Source organism: Harpia harpyja, chromosome 18 (genome assembly GCF_026419915.1).
Source record: "Harpia harpyja isolate bHarHar1 chromosome 18, bHarHar1 primary haplotype, whole genome shotgun sequence".
NCBI classification, from domain to species: domain Eukaryota; kingdom Metazoa; phylum Chordata; class Aves; order Accipitriformes; family Accipitridae; genus Harpia; species Harpia harpyja.
In genome coordinates, this window is record NC_068957.1 from 23,076,469 (window position 1) to 23,091,901 (window position 15,433).

The 15,433-nt window shown below is 38.5% G+C and overlaps 1 protein-coding gene across 4 annotated transcripts in view; it reads right to left on the reverse strand.

Annotated features, from left to right (window-relative positions):
* Positions 1–15,433, reverse strand: part of DACH2 (dachshund family transcription factor 2) — a 314,287-nt gene that overhangs the window by 149,772 nt on the left and 149,082 nt on the right. For all 4 annotated transcript variants that reach the window (XM_052813355.1, XM_052813357.1, XM_052813354.1 and 1 more), the window contains exon 2: positions 3,334–3,449. In XM_052813355.1, the coding sequence (XP_052669315.1) occupies positions 3,334–3,449 (116 nt within the window). The remainder of the gene's footprint in view (positions 1–3,333; positions 3,450–15,433) is intronic.

A 15,433-nucleotide genomic window follows, 5' to 3' on the forward strand; every position in this document is an offset into this window, starting at 1 on the left:
TTAACTACCCGTTTATTATGTGAAAATGACCATGTAAACTGAGCTGACACAAACCAAATGGGTGATGAAAATAACAGCACATTTCAAGGAGTGGAAACACAGATGGCTCACTCAAGTCTGCAGGAAGTTACTAATCATCACTCTGTAATACCCTCTACAGACAGATCTGTGAGCTCTGCAGCCAGAACAGCAACTTCTTGAGATCTATCCATCTAACCAAGAGCTAGCCTGGATGCAAACTCCTTCTCTTTAACTTGACAGAAGACTAAAGAGAAGGCAAAAATGAAAAAATGCAAAGGATGGATGAATCATGCTGTATTTGCTGATGTGGAGTCTGTTACTAAAATGAGCTTATCTGAAGAAGAAAACAACTCAGACACATTAGAAAATAAGGTAGCCACATAAGAAGAGCAAGTGTGACTTCGGGTTTTGTTTTTTTTTTGAACAACGTAGGCAGACTAACATAACCATCTGCATATCTGTGCTGTAGGAAGAACAGCCAAGATCAGACAGAGGGATTATCAAGGAGTGGACAAAAAGACGCTAAAAAAAAAAAAAAAGAAAAAAAGCTTTGGGCAATTACCCTGCAGTTAGAGGAAGCAAGTAACCAAAGAAGTCACCAAGAGGTAAAGAGTCGTTCTTGCCTCCATAGCAGCATCCACTCTACTGGAAGGGATGGATCCAGCCCTACCATGCTGCAAACCCTCCTCAGTCTCTGCCCCAGCCTTGGTCCTGCTCCCCTCCCACAGCCATCTGAAACACTGCGTTGGAACAGAGAGTGCTTCATGCAGAAAGCCTCCCCTAAACCAGCAGGTCACGGAGCAGAGGACAGCCAGGGGCAGGGAACAGATTCAGTTTTACATACAAATGCTGTGGGCCAAAACTGTCAGAACCAGAGGAAATTATATGCAAGTAAGATCATAAATAACCAAAGTGAAACTTAGCCAGTACGTAACAGGTTAATAACCCTGCAACTTTTATTCCAGTCTGTTATCCACCGCTCAGAAGACTGGAAGAAAAACCTCTGTTCTGTGAGAAGTGTTAAAATGCATTTTGTTCTTAGTTCAGACAAAAGGAAAGGATCCAATTGCGAAAGTTTTGAAGGCAACCAGAGCAAAGCAGTAAGTAATTAAGTGTAAACAGGTATAAATAAAGCTAATGGAGGCTTCATATCCCAGGTGCTCCATCAAGTTTACAACAGCTCAAATCCCCATTGAGTTTAGAAGTGGCTCTTTCGGCACCTCTCCTTACTCAGCAATTCCCCCAACTTTTACACTGTTCTTTCTTTATGAACAAGATAAACAACTCAAAAACATCAGGAGCTCTGATTCCTGAGTGACAAGCCTCCACAGACTGTCAGCATGGAGCTGCCCTGCCATGGCTTGGTGGCAGGGCTGCTTCGTCTGTGGGGACCTGTCTTGTTCAGGATCCTCAGTGACACCGAGATGCTCTGGAAATGCGCGTTTTCTCCTGCCTACAAGCTGCTCCCAAAACTCCTTTTCAGCTACTTGAGGCACACTGTCTGTGACTTTCGGCACTTCGTCATGCAGAGGTTTTCACAGGCAGCTCTCAAGGTCAGGAAGGCGGCCACCCCGGGCCTGGGCTGAAAGACAGTCCCCCGGCGCCAATCTTCTCATGCAACCCTCCGCGTGTTAAATAAAGTGGGATGTATCCTAGTCATCGCTTCAGACTCCAAACAACTTACAACAGTCTAGAAATTCAACTTAAAAATTTTTTATTCAAACTCTGTGATACCCAAAATATCTGTGAGACACAGAATGTGTCTATGATACTATTTTACTGTGCATAGTCAGCACACTGCATCCTAAAATATTTCCCAATTTAAAGCAATATGGTAGTCGGCATAATTCGATGTCCTATTTGCAAACACACACAGGCTGGAAAAGTAATATGGAATATTTTGGATTTCTGACAAGACATTACCAATGCATAGTGGCTCTTGTGCTTTCTTGCCCACTGGTAATAACATAAAAAACACCAAATGCATGAAATTCCTGAGCTGAGAACACGACAGAGCTACTAAAAGAAGACCCTCATTTATAAACTGCTCATAAGAGTAAAAACACAGTTCTTGATCCCTGCCACATATATGAACAGTACATGAAGTTGCACTAGCTCAGCTGTGGCGTCTGGCTCTAGCAAAATGCTTTCATGCTTTATTAACTACTTCAGTTAAGGTTACTGTGACTATTGCTTAAGAATGTTCATTCCCACTTCCACAGTGATAAAGGTTATTGGTTCACTGTGAAGTCCTTGTGACACTTGGAGCTGTAGGAGAAATTAAACATCTCAGCTTTGTTATTCCCCTGAACACTGAGACCTGCTGAGGCACTCAGTTGCAGTGCAATAGGTTCTGCAAGCAGGGTAATCTGCAAGTTCAAGACAGAAGTCGCTATACTCCTATTAATCATTTTTTTTTAATCCTGCTTTCCCTGTAAGATGTTCTATGACTTTATATTCTGCTAAACACTTCACTAAGTTTGGTTATTATGGAGATGCAATATATTCAGACTGGACTTTGACCGTAATCCTAAAACTGCTAAGCCTGTTGAATATTTAAACAATTACTTTTACGAATACAGTCTGTTAATATAGCTTTATTACCAAAATAAACTTACCTTTAGCACACATCAATTAATAAAAAATTAAAACACTCATCAGCATAGCACAAGACTTAATTTAAACTCTATTAATAAATTAATGAAGTGAAATAAAATACTATGCATTAAATTCTGTTTAGGGCTTGTTTATAACTTCACATATTTTCATGCTAGTTCTTCCATATTATGATATTGAATGCAGATTGTTATTGTTAAAGTACAATCCACTGTGGCAATGCGGATTTATCTGCTTTTCAAGTGTTTCTTCTATAATTCGTACAAGCATTTCTCTATCTTCCCAGCATACATTAATGATGTTACAATACAATACGCATTAGCCACGCTGTTCATATCCCATGAGAACTAAAATACACATGCATTTGAAAGGAAGAAATGCATGCTACAGGGTTCTCCGAGACAATCGTTCATTTTCTCTTTTTTTTTTTTTTTTCTTTTACTAAAATAACACATATAATGGAATTTCCTGTAAGGAAATTACAATTAATAAAGTACTAAATTATAAATCCATTAGATTTCAGTCACTGCAGCAACAAAACAGAGTTTTCATGAACACTCAAAAAACCCCAATAATGTAACCTCTGGTAAAGCTTGAAAAAGCCCTGAAGGACAAGGCAGTTAGATCAATATTAGTTTATTTTAACTGCTGTGCAGTATGAAGAGATGAGGCTGATCATCTGATGGATTTTATTACCTGTCGGAGAGATAAGTCCTGGTGATAAGAGGCCTGGAACTCCATGGGGCAGAAGACGTGCATTTTCTTGTATCGCAACTCCTAGTGAACGCTTGGGGGGTCTTCCTGGTCGTGAGCTGATGAAATAAGAGGATAAATGAAAACACATTTTCTTTTTGAAATATTTGCTTACTACACATAGTATTGATTTGTATAAAATATATGAACCACCAATGATACACAAAAATATATTAGAAATTCTTGCCTAGCAAAAAAGAAAAATAAGTTGATCAAACATACAAGAATTGTATAGGTTTCAAATGAACTAACAATACACTGCCAAACAGCACCTATAGTTAACACAGTCAGGAACTCAAAGTCACATAAATAACTAGAAAGCTAAGATTTTTTTTTTTAATCTGCACCGCAAGACGAGAAAGAAAGCAATCCATATTTCTACCCCTATTGTACCATTACTTTGCTAATTAATATTTTTTTCTTAATATGACTATCTGTAAAATGGATCTCAAGAAATTCACACGCATGTGTAACTCACACGTAAAGTCTTGAAAAATGCAATTAAATGCATTACTCAGCTCACAAGCCAGGGTTTATATGGGTTGTGGATTAATGATGCAATGACTACAGGGATGCCAGAGCTACTGAGGCTGGGTGCACCAGAATTTATTAGCTCAGACCCTGCGCTGGATGCTTACAGCCACGCTGCTTCTAGCTGCCACTACGAACCAGCTCAGGGCTGACCAGGCATCTCAGCCTGGCTGACCAGGCCGCTTCACAGAAGGCACATCTGCATGTACCTCTACGACCCATACAGTAGTCAAGCTTTTCCATTATCCAGGGCTTCCATGACCTTACAGGTGGCTAGTGGAAAAGGGTCACAGCAGTAACTGCTCCAAAGTCTGTGCCACACACCTGCTTGACAGAAAACTAAAAGTTGTCCTGCCTAAAGAAGAGAAGTTGAAACCTTGAATGCAACATAATCTTAAACCTTGCCTTCTGAATCACAGCAGGTAACTGCCTACTTCTGATGATGCAGCAATAATTTAACACTAAGCTTTTCCAAAACTGACTACTTATCTTTACGGACCAATTGGTGTTTTCAATTATTACAGATAGGTTAAACCAAGAATGTTAGCCCAACCCATCAAAAATCTCACCGTCCCTTGACCAGCTTATGAATTATGATTGCAGTTTTTAATCCCAAATGTTAAATGTCTGATTACAGACCTGTTACATTTAACTATCATTTTCAACTACCACATTTATCCCTTACATCAGTGTGTGCACGTGTAATCATCCTACACAGCTGCCATCATAATACAGAGATTTACAGACCAAAACCCCATTTGAATCAACTCCTCCCCAAGCCAGCTAATAAAAATGCAACGTCTTTATGTTTGGAAAAGCATTGCTCCTTCTCTTTGGTCAAAACAAATTTTACTGTGTTGAGTACTAGAGCTTTTGACAAAACATAGCAAAACATTGTGTAAAATAACTAAGCTGCAACAATGAATGAGGTCTGAATAGAAAGCATTTCCAAAATGCTTCTAGTTCACAAAGAAATTTAAGTTAAACCTCACTCTATCAACTTACAGTGGCAAAGCCCTCCATCAATGTAAGACAAACTCTGCGTTTAAATGAAGACAACTTCCAGCAACACTACACAGAGGTACCATTAACCTGTTCATTTTTCACAGTGTTCTAGTGTTATTTTGTTTTACTGTACATCAAAGTAGCACAAAATCATTTTCTTGGTTTATTATTTTATCTCTATAAAACTATTCCCACTCTTTTTAGCTTTGCATTTGTCCATTTTGTATTTCATTTTATTCAGTACTTCTTCCATTTTTCTTTTTTATGCTTTAAGTTGTTTATCATACTATGATGGCTATGTAGTAAAGCCTACTACGAGAGCCCAGACTCACTAGGCTATAATAAAGTAAACCTAAAGTAAGAGTATTTGAGTTTTGCAGGAAGTTAGAGGCACACATACATTCTCTATTAAAATCACTTGCTGAAATCATCCACTGCACAAGAAGATTGTCTAACAGACAGTATTAGGCTGGTATGTGAGGGTTTTAAACAAAAAAGAATCGTTGCTCTTTTGATTTACAGAAGTCTCTGCTTATACATATGCATGTCTGAATGCTTAGTTAGCACTTACTGTCTCTGAAAAAAATTACAAAACAGCTAAAATTAGCAGCTTTCTCCAACAGAAGAGCTCAATCAACTAAACTACAAACCATTCTCTTCTCAAGCTCAAATACTAACAAATCTTTTCCATAGAACTCCATATGTTGATATTAATCTAAGAAAAACATTTTTAAAATTAAACAAACAGTTTTAAAAGACTTTTATGAAGGCACATTTTATTTATAATTTGGGTTTTCAGGGGAAGAGGAGGGGAGACAACAGAGTTTTATTCCTGGTTACGCCGTTTTTGCACAGACAACAGTTTATGTTAATAACTCTGTAGACTCTGAGCAGACAACTCAAAGCCCACAGGTTTACCAGATCAGATCTTAAGGTGTTTCCCAGCATATACTACAAGCAGAAGTGAAACTCTCCAATCTGTGGTTATGCACTGACCTGTACCGAACGGCCAAGGTTAAAGAAAAGTTTTAGGAGATGATGAAAGAGAGGTTCGCACCAAAACTTACTCAGTTGTCTTTCAGAGTCCCACTGACTGCATTTATATCCTGCCTACTTACAGACATAAGGCAAACACCATTGGGAAAACACAGCACTGTTTTCTCCGGGTTTTGGTGTCTTTTGGATTGTAGTCCTTTTGGGGAAGGTCCTTTTGATAGATTCTGAAGGAAAAAAAAAAATTTGCATACTTCTAACCTACTCATGTCCTTTTAGTGACTATTACTATGAAGCACTAACTACTAGGGGCCAGATTCTGGTCTTTCTTACACAGCTGTAGCCATAATAATTTGAATGCAATTGTTCCCAGCTGAACCTGTTCAAATAAAATCAAAGTCCTTTGCCTCTAACTTAATGTTAGCTTTTAAATGAAAAACTCAAGGCTGGATGCTACTTATAGCTGACTGTCATTCATACAACACCTGCGAAAGAACCATTTGAGTCTTTAACACTGTGTTCTGTAGTTTACATATGAACCCCTTTAATGCTGTATGTCTGGTTCTGAATCAAGGAAACGAAGGGAAGAGCCTCGCAGCATTCTGATACGCTACTGCCGAGTCTGCAGCAGGTACTCCACTCTTCCAGCTAGATTGCCTGGAGATGACCAGAGACCATGTCACCTATCATGAAGCAAGATCTTCTGCCTGGGAAGACACCAGAACTCACAGAAAGCACCTCGGGAGCGTATCTGAATCCAAACACTTCCAGTCCCGTTTTGGCCAGAAACAAGTTTTCTGGCATTTTTGTTTAAACGTGAAACCAGAAATTTCATAGAGAAAGGATACAAATGTTTGCTCTAAATCCTATTTTTTAATAAGATGTACACAAAGGAAACAAAAACATTAGCAGATTCAAAATTTTTATGGGATTTACTTTATGTTGTGAATATGCTGCGGTCAGGGCTAGGGCTGGCATCACCAAGCAATGAAATCTCGCTGGTCTATCTCAACACCCCCAGTACCTAGTATGCTTCCTATCATCTTATGAAGTCTAGAATTCCGACAAATTTCACATTTACTGTGTAAACATACCTAATCTTGACATTTCAGGGAAAACTGCTAATACAAGCCTTGAACAGAAATCATCGTAAGGCAAGCAGAATTATCATCTGGGGAGAGTTAAGACATCGTTTGTGATTTTTAAGTATTACCATACAAATGCTAATAGCATTAGCATATAAATATTAACTTTATTTAATATTATTTCTCCTAATCTTTTGTCACCCTGCTCTTTTATTGCATTTTCTTCTTCACCTTTTCCTTTAGCTCATTCAAGAAAGTTATAAATCCAAGAAGTGTAGAAAAATCTTTTCCTCATTGATAACAAAGGAAGCATAAACAGGAACGATCAGCTTCAAACAATTTTAAATGCATTTCTTTGAGATTTTAAAATCTCTACGTACATTTTATATGTGCCATCAGTAGATCTTTGGGAATGGAAAATGACTCAATTCTAAATTAGATGCTACTTCAGTTAGAAACTGCTAGTTTATAGATATCTCTTAAAAACATTTTAAAGTACAAGAGTTATGGTCACAAGTGAAGACCATGGAGACTAAAACAGAAGTACAATACCGTTTCTCACTAAGAAATTTATTAATCTTATTCTTTTTACTAAATAGATGCAAATAAATTGGCCAGCTCAAAGTTTATACTGATTAAAATTCTATTAGTATCTCTCAAAAACAAAACCAAAAAGCCCTTGGGTCATCAATTACTTGAAAGCAAAGATGATTGGAAGTTTGGGCCTTTTACCTTTTTTTACACTACGGTTATATAGTCATTCTTGTCACCCTCTCCATCCCACCCCTGCAAAATCACTAACTCTGAAAGAGAAAAATGAACTAATCTGAATGTTGTTCATTTTTGTATTTTGCTTGGAATTAAATTTGTCAGAGACTAAATTACATTTTAAGCAGTATATTTGACACTCAAAATTTATCTAGTAAAACGTTGAGAAATCATTCATGAATGTCTGTTTTTCCTTTATTTTCTACTCCTGTTGAGAGCTAATTTTATTATTTTTCCTCTCAAAGTTTTATACATTCCCTAGACATCCCAAGGATTTTTAATTTGTATCAAAACATAGAATAAGGCTATTTCTGTGATTTTGTTAAAATTACTGATCAGCTCCATCTTTTATAACTCTATTTTACACTCATTATAGACAACTATATTTCATAAAATCCACAAATTCATCAACACTTTGTGAAATGTAATTAATCAGTGGAAACATACAGCAGATCACTGTTGATGTATGATAGTGCTCTACTTTTGCGCTTTTAAATATAGGAGATTTACTAGAATCAGAAGTGAATTTGCATATTAATCAAGACAAATAAACATGTGGTGATTTAACTAGGAAACTGTTATTTGGATGACAATTTAATCAGCACAGGTTGAAAGGTCCATCACTGCAGCATCCTGTTTCTGCTAAAATATTGATTGCGTTACTGATTTCAGTAATGCTTTATTTTACAGGGCACAAATAACCATGTAATTACTCTTTAATTGAATGGTAATTGCTTGCTGGCAATTATTTGTTAAGTTTTGGAGTTTAATTACTAGCTTATTTGTGTTTTGTGAAATAAAGTGTTATGTATTAGTAGCCCAAAATATTTTCTGTATGAATGGTCTGTCAAAACTAGAAAACTAAGTTATGATGGTATGCATTTGACAAATAACACTATAACACTAAAACTATTATTAAAAGGATCAGACGAATCTTTGAATGCTTTCCCTTTACAAAATTAACATTAGATGTAACATTTGTAAGATAAATGGGGGAATACTGTACCACAGAAGCATGATTTCCTCTGGGGTCTAGTCCACCATTTAGCATAATTTATCCTGATGCTTTGCTTTTCATTCTCTGGGCTTCTTTAGAGGAACTGAAATAGTATCCTATCCTCTTGAGAGGAAAGAATAAACCAAGTAGAAATATATTTCAACAGTACTTCATATTTCTGCAACTGAAGTGGATTACCACCAGCACATTATCTTAGCAGCCTATAAACTTTGTAGACTTGGCAGTTAGCTAGATAACAAGGGAAAGCATTATGTCTTGCAGTGTCAATGAGATATGACACATTCTGTGATATATTTATTCCAAGTTGTGATAGATGAGGTACCCGATACTTTGATCGTTAAGATTTGAATTTTACTTCTACACTTTTCATTTTTGTCATCAACTATTTATGAATTGGCAGTAGGTAGTCTAGCAAGGACTGCTGATTTTGTTTTTTCAAAAGATATCCAGTTAATAAATTAATTATTGATTCCACGAAGCTTGAGCTGTTTGGTATAAAAATGTGCTAGACTTGTGATTTAGGAAGCTCTCATATGTATCACAGATTTCTTCAATAGCAACATATTTTATTAGGCTTAAAGGAGAAATACAGAAGTACTATATGACATGCTGCGTAAATTGCTCTGATAATAGTGGCAGTAACTGGTGCAAGTACCCAGAAGTAAAAAAAACAACAAACCAAAAACAAAACCAAAAAAAACCCCAAACCAACAAAAAACCCACAACGACAACAACAACAAAACAACCACCAAAACCCACAATCTTAGTTGCTTTCCTGAAACTGGGACAGGAAGCACAAATTAAAATTTTGCTGTCCTCAAAGATCACGAAATACCTCCTACTGATTGTGAAAGGTACTCTTTGAAGCCTTTACCAATAAACGTAACATCTTGATAGTTTGAGTTAAAATTATTTCCTATTACCCTACAATTTTTAGTTGTAGCATGGATTTAAAATAATCTCCTTGCTTTGGCATTTATTACAACATTTCAAAGATGCCAATGGTAGTTAAACTCTACTTGACCTTTCAGTGTTTAAGAAGAGAAGCAAACTCTGACCTCCCAGCAACCTGATTCTGTCTCCTCTCAGCACTGGCAAACTGATCACTTGTCTAACCATTGCAGGACATTGGATCACCAGCCACATCAAAGGCAACAGGAGCCAATTCAGCAGGAGGAAAAAAGTCATCCATGCAAAATGGGCAATTAACATTAATCATACATGAAGTTGTTTGAGCTGATAACTAGAACCTGGTCCCTATGGCAACTCTCATAACAGTGCCTACACCGGCAAGAGGAGAGCCACAGCTCATCTTCCGTGGGCTCAGAGCACTCCCTTCTCACTTCAGCAGACAGAAGGAAATTGTGGAGAAAAGGTCTGACACTCCAACCCAAAATCTTCCTACTCGATTCTCCGGGGTTTTTCAGTGAAGAAGGTCCTCAACATCAGCCTCAGTGAAAATGTCAGTGGAAGTTTGTTCCTAAAGCATCACAAAACTGAACTTTTTTTCTGTCATTACGAATTGGTGTTACTGTTAGAAAAAAAGACTCCTTAATACCACTGAATTGTTCAGAGCCGGGACTGAAGTGGATTAGAACTTTATTAACTTTACCGTTAAGAATGGTAAGTACCACATTGTCATTGTGTTCTTCCTAAAAATCAGGCACTAGTGAAAGTCCAGTATAGACCTGAATAGTATCACCTGTATTTCCCTTATCAAGAACTAGGATGGTTAGTTCAGAAACTTCCCCATCAACACAAGCTGTGTACGCAGCAGCGACAGCAAGCGAACAATTGCACTGGTTGACCCCCGTCTGTACGGCCACTCTTTCCCTTTTAACACCCAGCTCACAGCCCACAGATGGTTTCTCATGCGCTGACATCTAAATTGGTACCTACTCCAGACTCCAGGCTGGTAAAACAGGCTGCCTCGGGGCAGACCTGCTGCATCTTCCCAAGTACTCCTGATGTGCAGCAATCTCTTTCTTCCAGGCCAGGAGCACTTTAGCACATATGATCTCCACTCCATTCGGGTTCTACCAGTGCAGTCGACAATAACATGGAGGAGTTGGAAGCGTGATTCACCAAGCCTGTCACCAAGGTCCACATACAGTTACTCTCCTGAAATTACTGCAATGAGTTTTGGTCCTTGGGGGATGAAGGCCTCTCAGCCACACAGCTTACCCACCCTCTACCTAATCTTTTCCTTACTTTTCATACCAGTCCTATTCCCATCCCACCCAGTTCACTTCATCCAATCCCTCTCTCCCACATTTGACCATTGTCCAACCTTCTGAATACTTCTCATTTTCTGCTCTTAACCCATCCATCACTTCTATCTTCCAGACCGTAGCTACCTTTAATTGCTTCCCCCCCATCCTCCACCTCCTGCCAAATTCCCAGTTATCCTCTGTTCCTGGTCTCCCTCTCTATGTTTTTTTGGGGGGAGTTCCCCACCCCACTGAGAGCAGCTCCAGTGCTAACTCCTACTATGAATTTTATACTTAATAAGGAGAACAGGGGCTGCCTGAGCCATACCTGAGCACATGAGCCGAGACGGCCACCTGCCAAATGCTTTCTGCCTCCTCCTTCACCTCCCTCCCCTGGGAATGGTGTGGGGCAGCTGATGGGATGAGGGAAGGTGGTCTCTGAGCAACCCTGCCTGCTCCTGGCCCAGGGGCTGGCAGGACAGGCAGGTGGTGGAGTAGAGGCTGTTCAGCACAGCACCAGCAGAGGCTAACATCCTCCCCAAGTCTGAACCTTCTAGACTTATTGCCATAATCACCTTTAGCAATGGCCCGAGCCATGTCACTCGTACGGATGCCCGAGAATACAACACAGCAGAAATAAACCAAACCACCACACATCCAGCTGGATATTGGTTTTTGCTAAATACACCAATTCCACAGTTATCCCAATGTTTTATAGCAATGTGTATGACAGAAGCCATCAGTCAGACTTTCAGAGTATGAGGCAAGAGCAAAATTCAAGAGCAGCAGCACTAGCGTTTGGGGTGTCACTATTGCTGGGTTCACTCTCAGAATCATAAAGCTGAAATAGGCCTCAGAAGGTCACCTGCTCTCTCTACCTCTGCCCCAAGGCAGGATCAAGTACACTCAAATCATTCCTGACAAATGTTAGTCTAGCTTGCCTCTGAAAAGACTCAGTGCTGGAGATTTCACAACATCCCTAGGCAAATCCACACCAATGCTTAGGCTAGCCTTCCTATCAGGAAAGGTTTGTGAGGGAAAGGGGGGCTGACATCTAACCTAGTTCTTCGTTTGATTTAAGCAAGGTTACTTTTTGCCATCTACTCGGCAGACATGGAAAATAAATTGTATTTTCCTGCTTTACAGACACTCTGTATTTTTTGAGGATTCATTGTGTTTTGCCTTTGTGAAGTTTTCATACATACAGATGGAACTTATAGACTTAGTGTTCACATCCATGATCTTCAGACTCCCTGAACATGTGCTACAAATAGCAAAGGTACACACCTTATCCCCAGATTACAGGTAGAAATAGTGTAACTTGACCCTCTTTAGGTTTTTCTTACACCGTACATGTCCTTATCGGACTGAATCCTGTTTAAGACAAGCTTTCCATTTTGTCAAGATCATTTTGCATCCTAATGTCATTCTCCAGTGTGTGCGAAAGCCCTACCACCTTGGTACTGTCTCTAAATTTAATAAGCATTTTATCCCCCCCCCCCCATCGGCCAAGCAATTATTGAAGTCCCTGAACCAAACTGAAAGCAGCTCCCATACTCAGCACATGCTTGCAGTTCAATCTGAACTAACAGTAACCATCATCTCAGCATGGCTTTCCAGTATGTTTGTTTCTAAACTTGCATTTTCATATGGACCCTATTTTTCTAGTTTGCCTAAAAGAGTCATGTGACACTCTGTTAAAAAAGAGGCTGCTCTTCCCAAAATTTCTACATATATAATGTTCTACAAATTGCACAGGACTTAGGGACAACCTTGCCATTAGTATTACACTTGGCAGACATAAATGTGGTGTGAAGGCGAGACACCAAACAGCAGCAAATCGGCTCCCCTGGATAACAAGCAAAGGAGTCAGGCAAACCAAGTCCCTTTACCCTGCGTGTTCCTCAGGTGGCCACCCGAAAAGCTTCTGGGGAACAGAAAAAACCCTCTATTCTATCACTCTCTAAATTACACCTGTATATTTATTTTCTACATGCCAGCTACGTCTTGTACCTCCTGGGAGCAGTGGCTCCCCTGGCAAGCCAGAGAAAGCTGCCTGCCTGGGGAGAGGAGATGCAATGCATTGTGCTTTATTCTCCCTTTTATAGCCCACAGCAAATTCTTAGTTTCCATTTTCCACAACTGAGTCCAAAAGTATCTCCGATTATTAATACCAATGTTGACATCTTCTTGATAAAGATTCATTACATTTTTTCTTTGTCAAAGAAAGAAAGGTGATGGAACAGACAATTTAAGGGCTGACTACTCACCTGACAAAGTATAACTGTGAAGCTATTTTATACTTCATTTACTTGACCTAGTTACAGTACTTCTAACCCCAAACGTTCACAAATCATGACCCTGAAATCATAAGAATAAACAAAATTCTAATGTTTTTAAAGTTCCATTTTGCACATTTTTATTTGGCTTTTAATTCTGTAATCTTTAAGTTTCTAAAAATCACACTTCCAAGCTTTTCTCATCTAGAAGGGGCGAGGAAAGACTGAAGAGAGCATTGTTGGGTTTTCCCCCCCAAAGTTTCACAATCAAAAGCTTAGATTCTCTAATTAGTTGATACATAAATTTAGAAGCTTCTAAAAAAACAAACAAAAAAATATATATATATGAACAAGCACTAAGAATTATGAGAAGTGCAAAAAATAGAAGTAACCTTCTGCAGTAATTGTGATTGAGAGTTATCACTAGAAGTTATCTGTGGCTCTTAGTCTAGCTACTGTATGAGACAGGGTAGGCACCTCTCTGCCTACTACATGAAGAGATCTTCAGATACTACAACAGAATTAAAGAAAATACTTTTATTTAAAAAAAAAAAAAGTGGGTCTGATTCATTAAAACACCTTCAATAAAACTATCTGGAAAAATACTGAAGCAGTATAAAGAACAACAAAATTATCTGATTTATAGCAAAATTTATTTTTGTCTCAAAATATCTCAATGCAGTCTATTATGTACTACCTCACTTAAAAGATGACAAATTCAGGACTACTTGCTTTTAACTGTGCAAAAAGATAATACAGAAGTTAAATGAGCTTTCTATAAATTTCTTAGAGAGATATATTAAAAAGCCCTGCTAGAGTACTATATTAAAAACTTAAGATTGTGAAAGAGTCAATACCAGATAATATTCTTTCTAAAACTATTCCATCCATAGACACATGTCTTAGAGATTTATCCCCACCAAGGTCTACAGGACCTCTTGATTATTTACTGATTAGGTTATTTATTTAAAACTTGAGTTTGGGTCTACAGTCAGAAAAATTACCTGAAATCCCAGTATTTAAATGTTACTATCATCTAGTTGCAGTAGAGAACGAGTGATTGGTTCTTACTTAAGAAAGTTTAACTCCTTATTTCTGAAGTCAGGCATTTCAAAATAAGTTTCAAACCAAAAAAGAATTTTTGGTTCACTGAGATTTAAAACTTTAAATAACTCTTTTGGAATTACTTATGACTGTGCCTGCAGATATAAAAGTACCTCAACATTCCTGCTGTTAATTTTTTCCTGTCAAATAACACTTGTCACAGGAAAAAAGGGGAATAAATCACCAAATTTCAGAATTGTGGTGATTCACAGCTGCAGACAAGATGAAAGGCCTATCTATGTAACACACTGCACCAGCTCAAATTAAGGGTATGTCAGTAATGAAATTGAAAGCGTGACTGCAGCACGTGTACGTATACACACACATTAATTTAGTATAACTACATTAAATTAGTAACTGTAGCAGTGAAGATGCAGTGGCACAGATAAAATACAGTTCATTTAGCAACTTGAGATCATACCCAGTGGGACAAAGTTCCTGCTGCTGTGTCTTTACTACTATTGTTACCCACTCTACCTAGATTAAACCTAGCAGGAGGGGGCCTATCACTGCTGGAATCATGCCACTAACTACATACCCAGAACCACAAACTTAAATTACAGATTTGTTGTCAAAACAATGCTCACCCAAGATGTCCAGCTAAACCAAATGTGAAAGTGCCAGAGATACTGCCAAGTATACAACAAGCCTTGCAAACCTCAGCTCTGCTACTCGGATAGCTCTACTCGGATTTCATTTCTAGTGAAAACTGCGAACCACTGGAGATTATAGGCAATATTATTATGCAATTTGCATTCTGGCTATTTTTTAACTTCCTAAAATACCTGACTATTCAGTATGTAGAAGCGAGCCACTGAAAACGTTTTTACGATTATTCCACCTGTATGTGAAAGCTCAGCACTGACGTAAATAGATGACAAGGCAGGCGCTGGGGTCAGCATGGGAACAAGCACAGCTCTGCTCCGAACGGCCTACAGCTCATGTTGGCAAAGACGTAGACAGAATAAAGATTTTACATGAGCAAGCCTTTAATGGCTTGCCTTCCTCAAAGAGCCACAGAAATAGCCAGTAATTCTCTTTCAGTAAGCC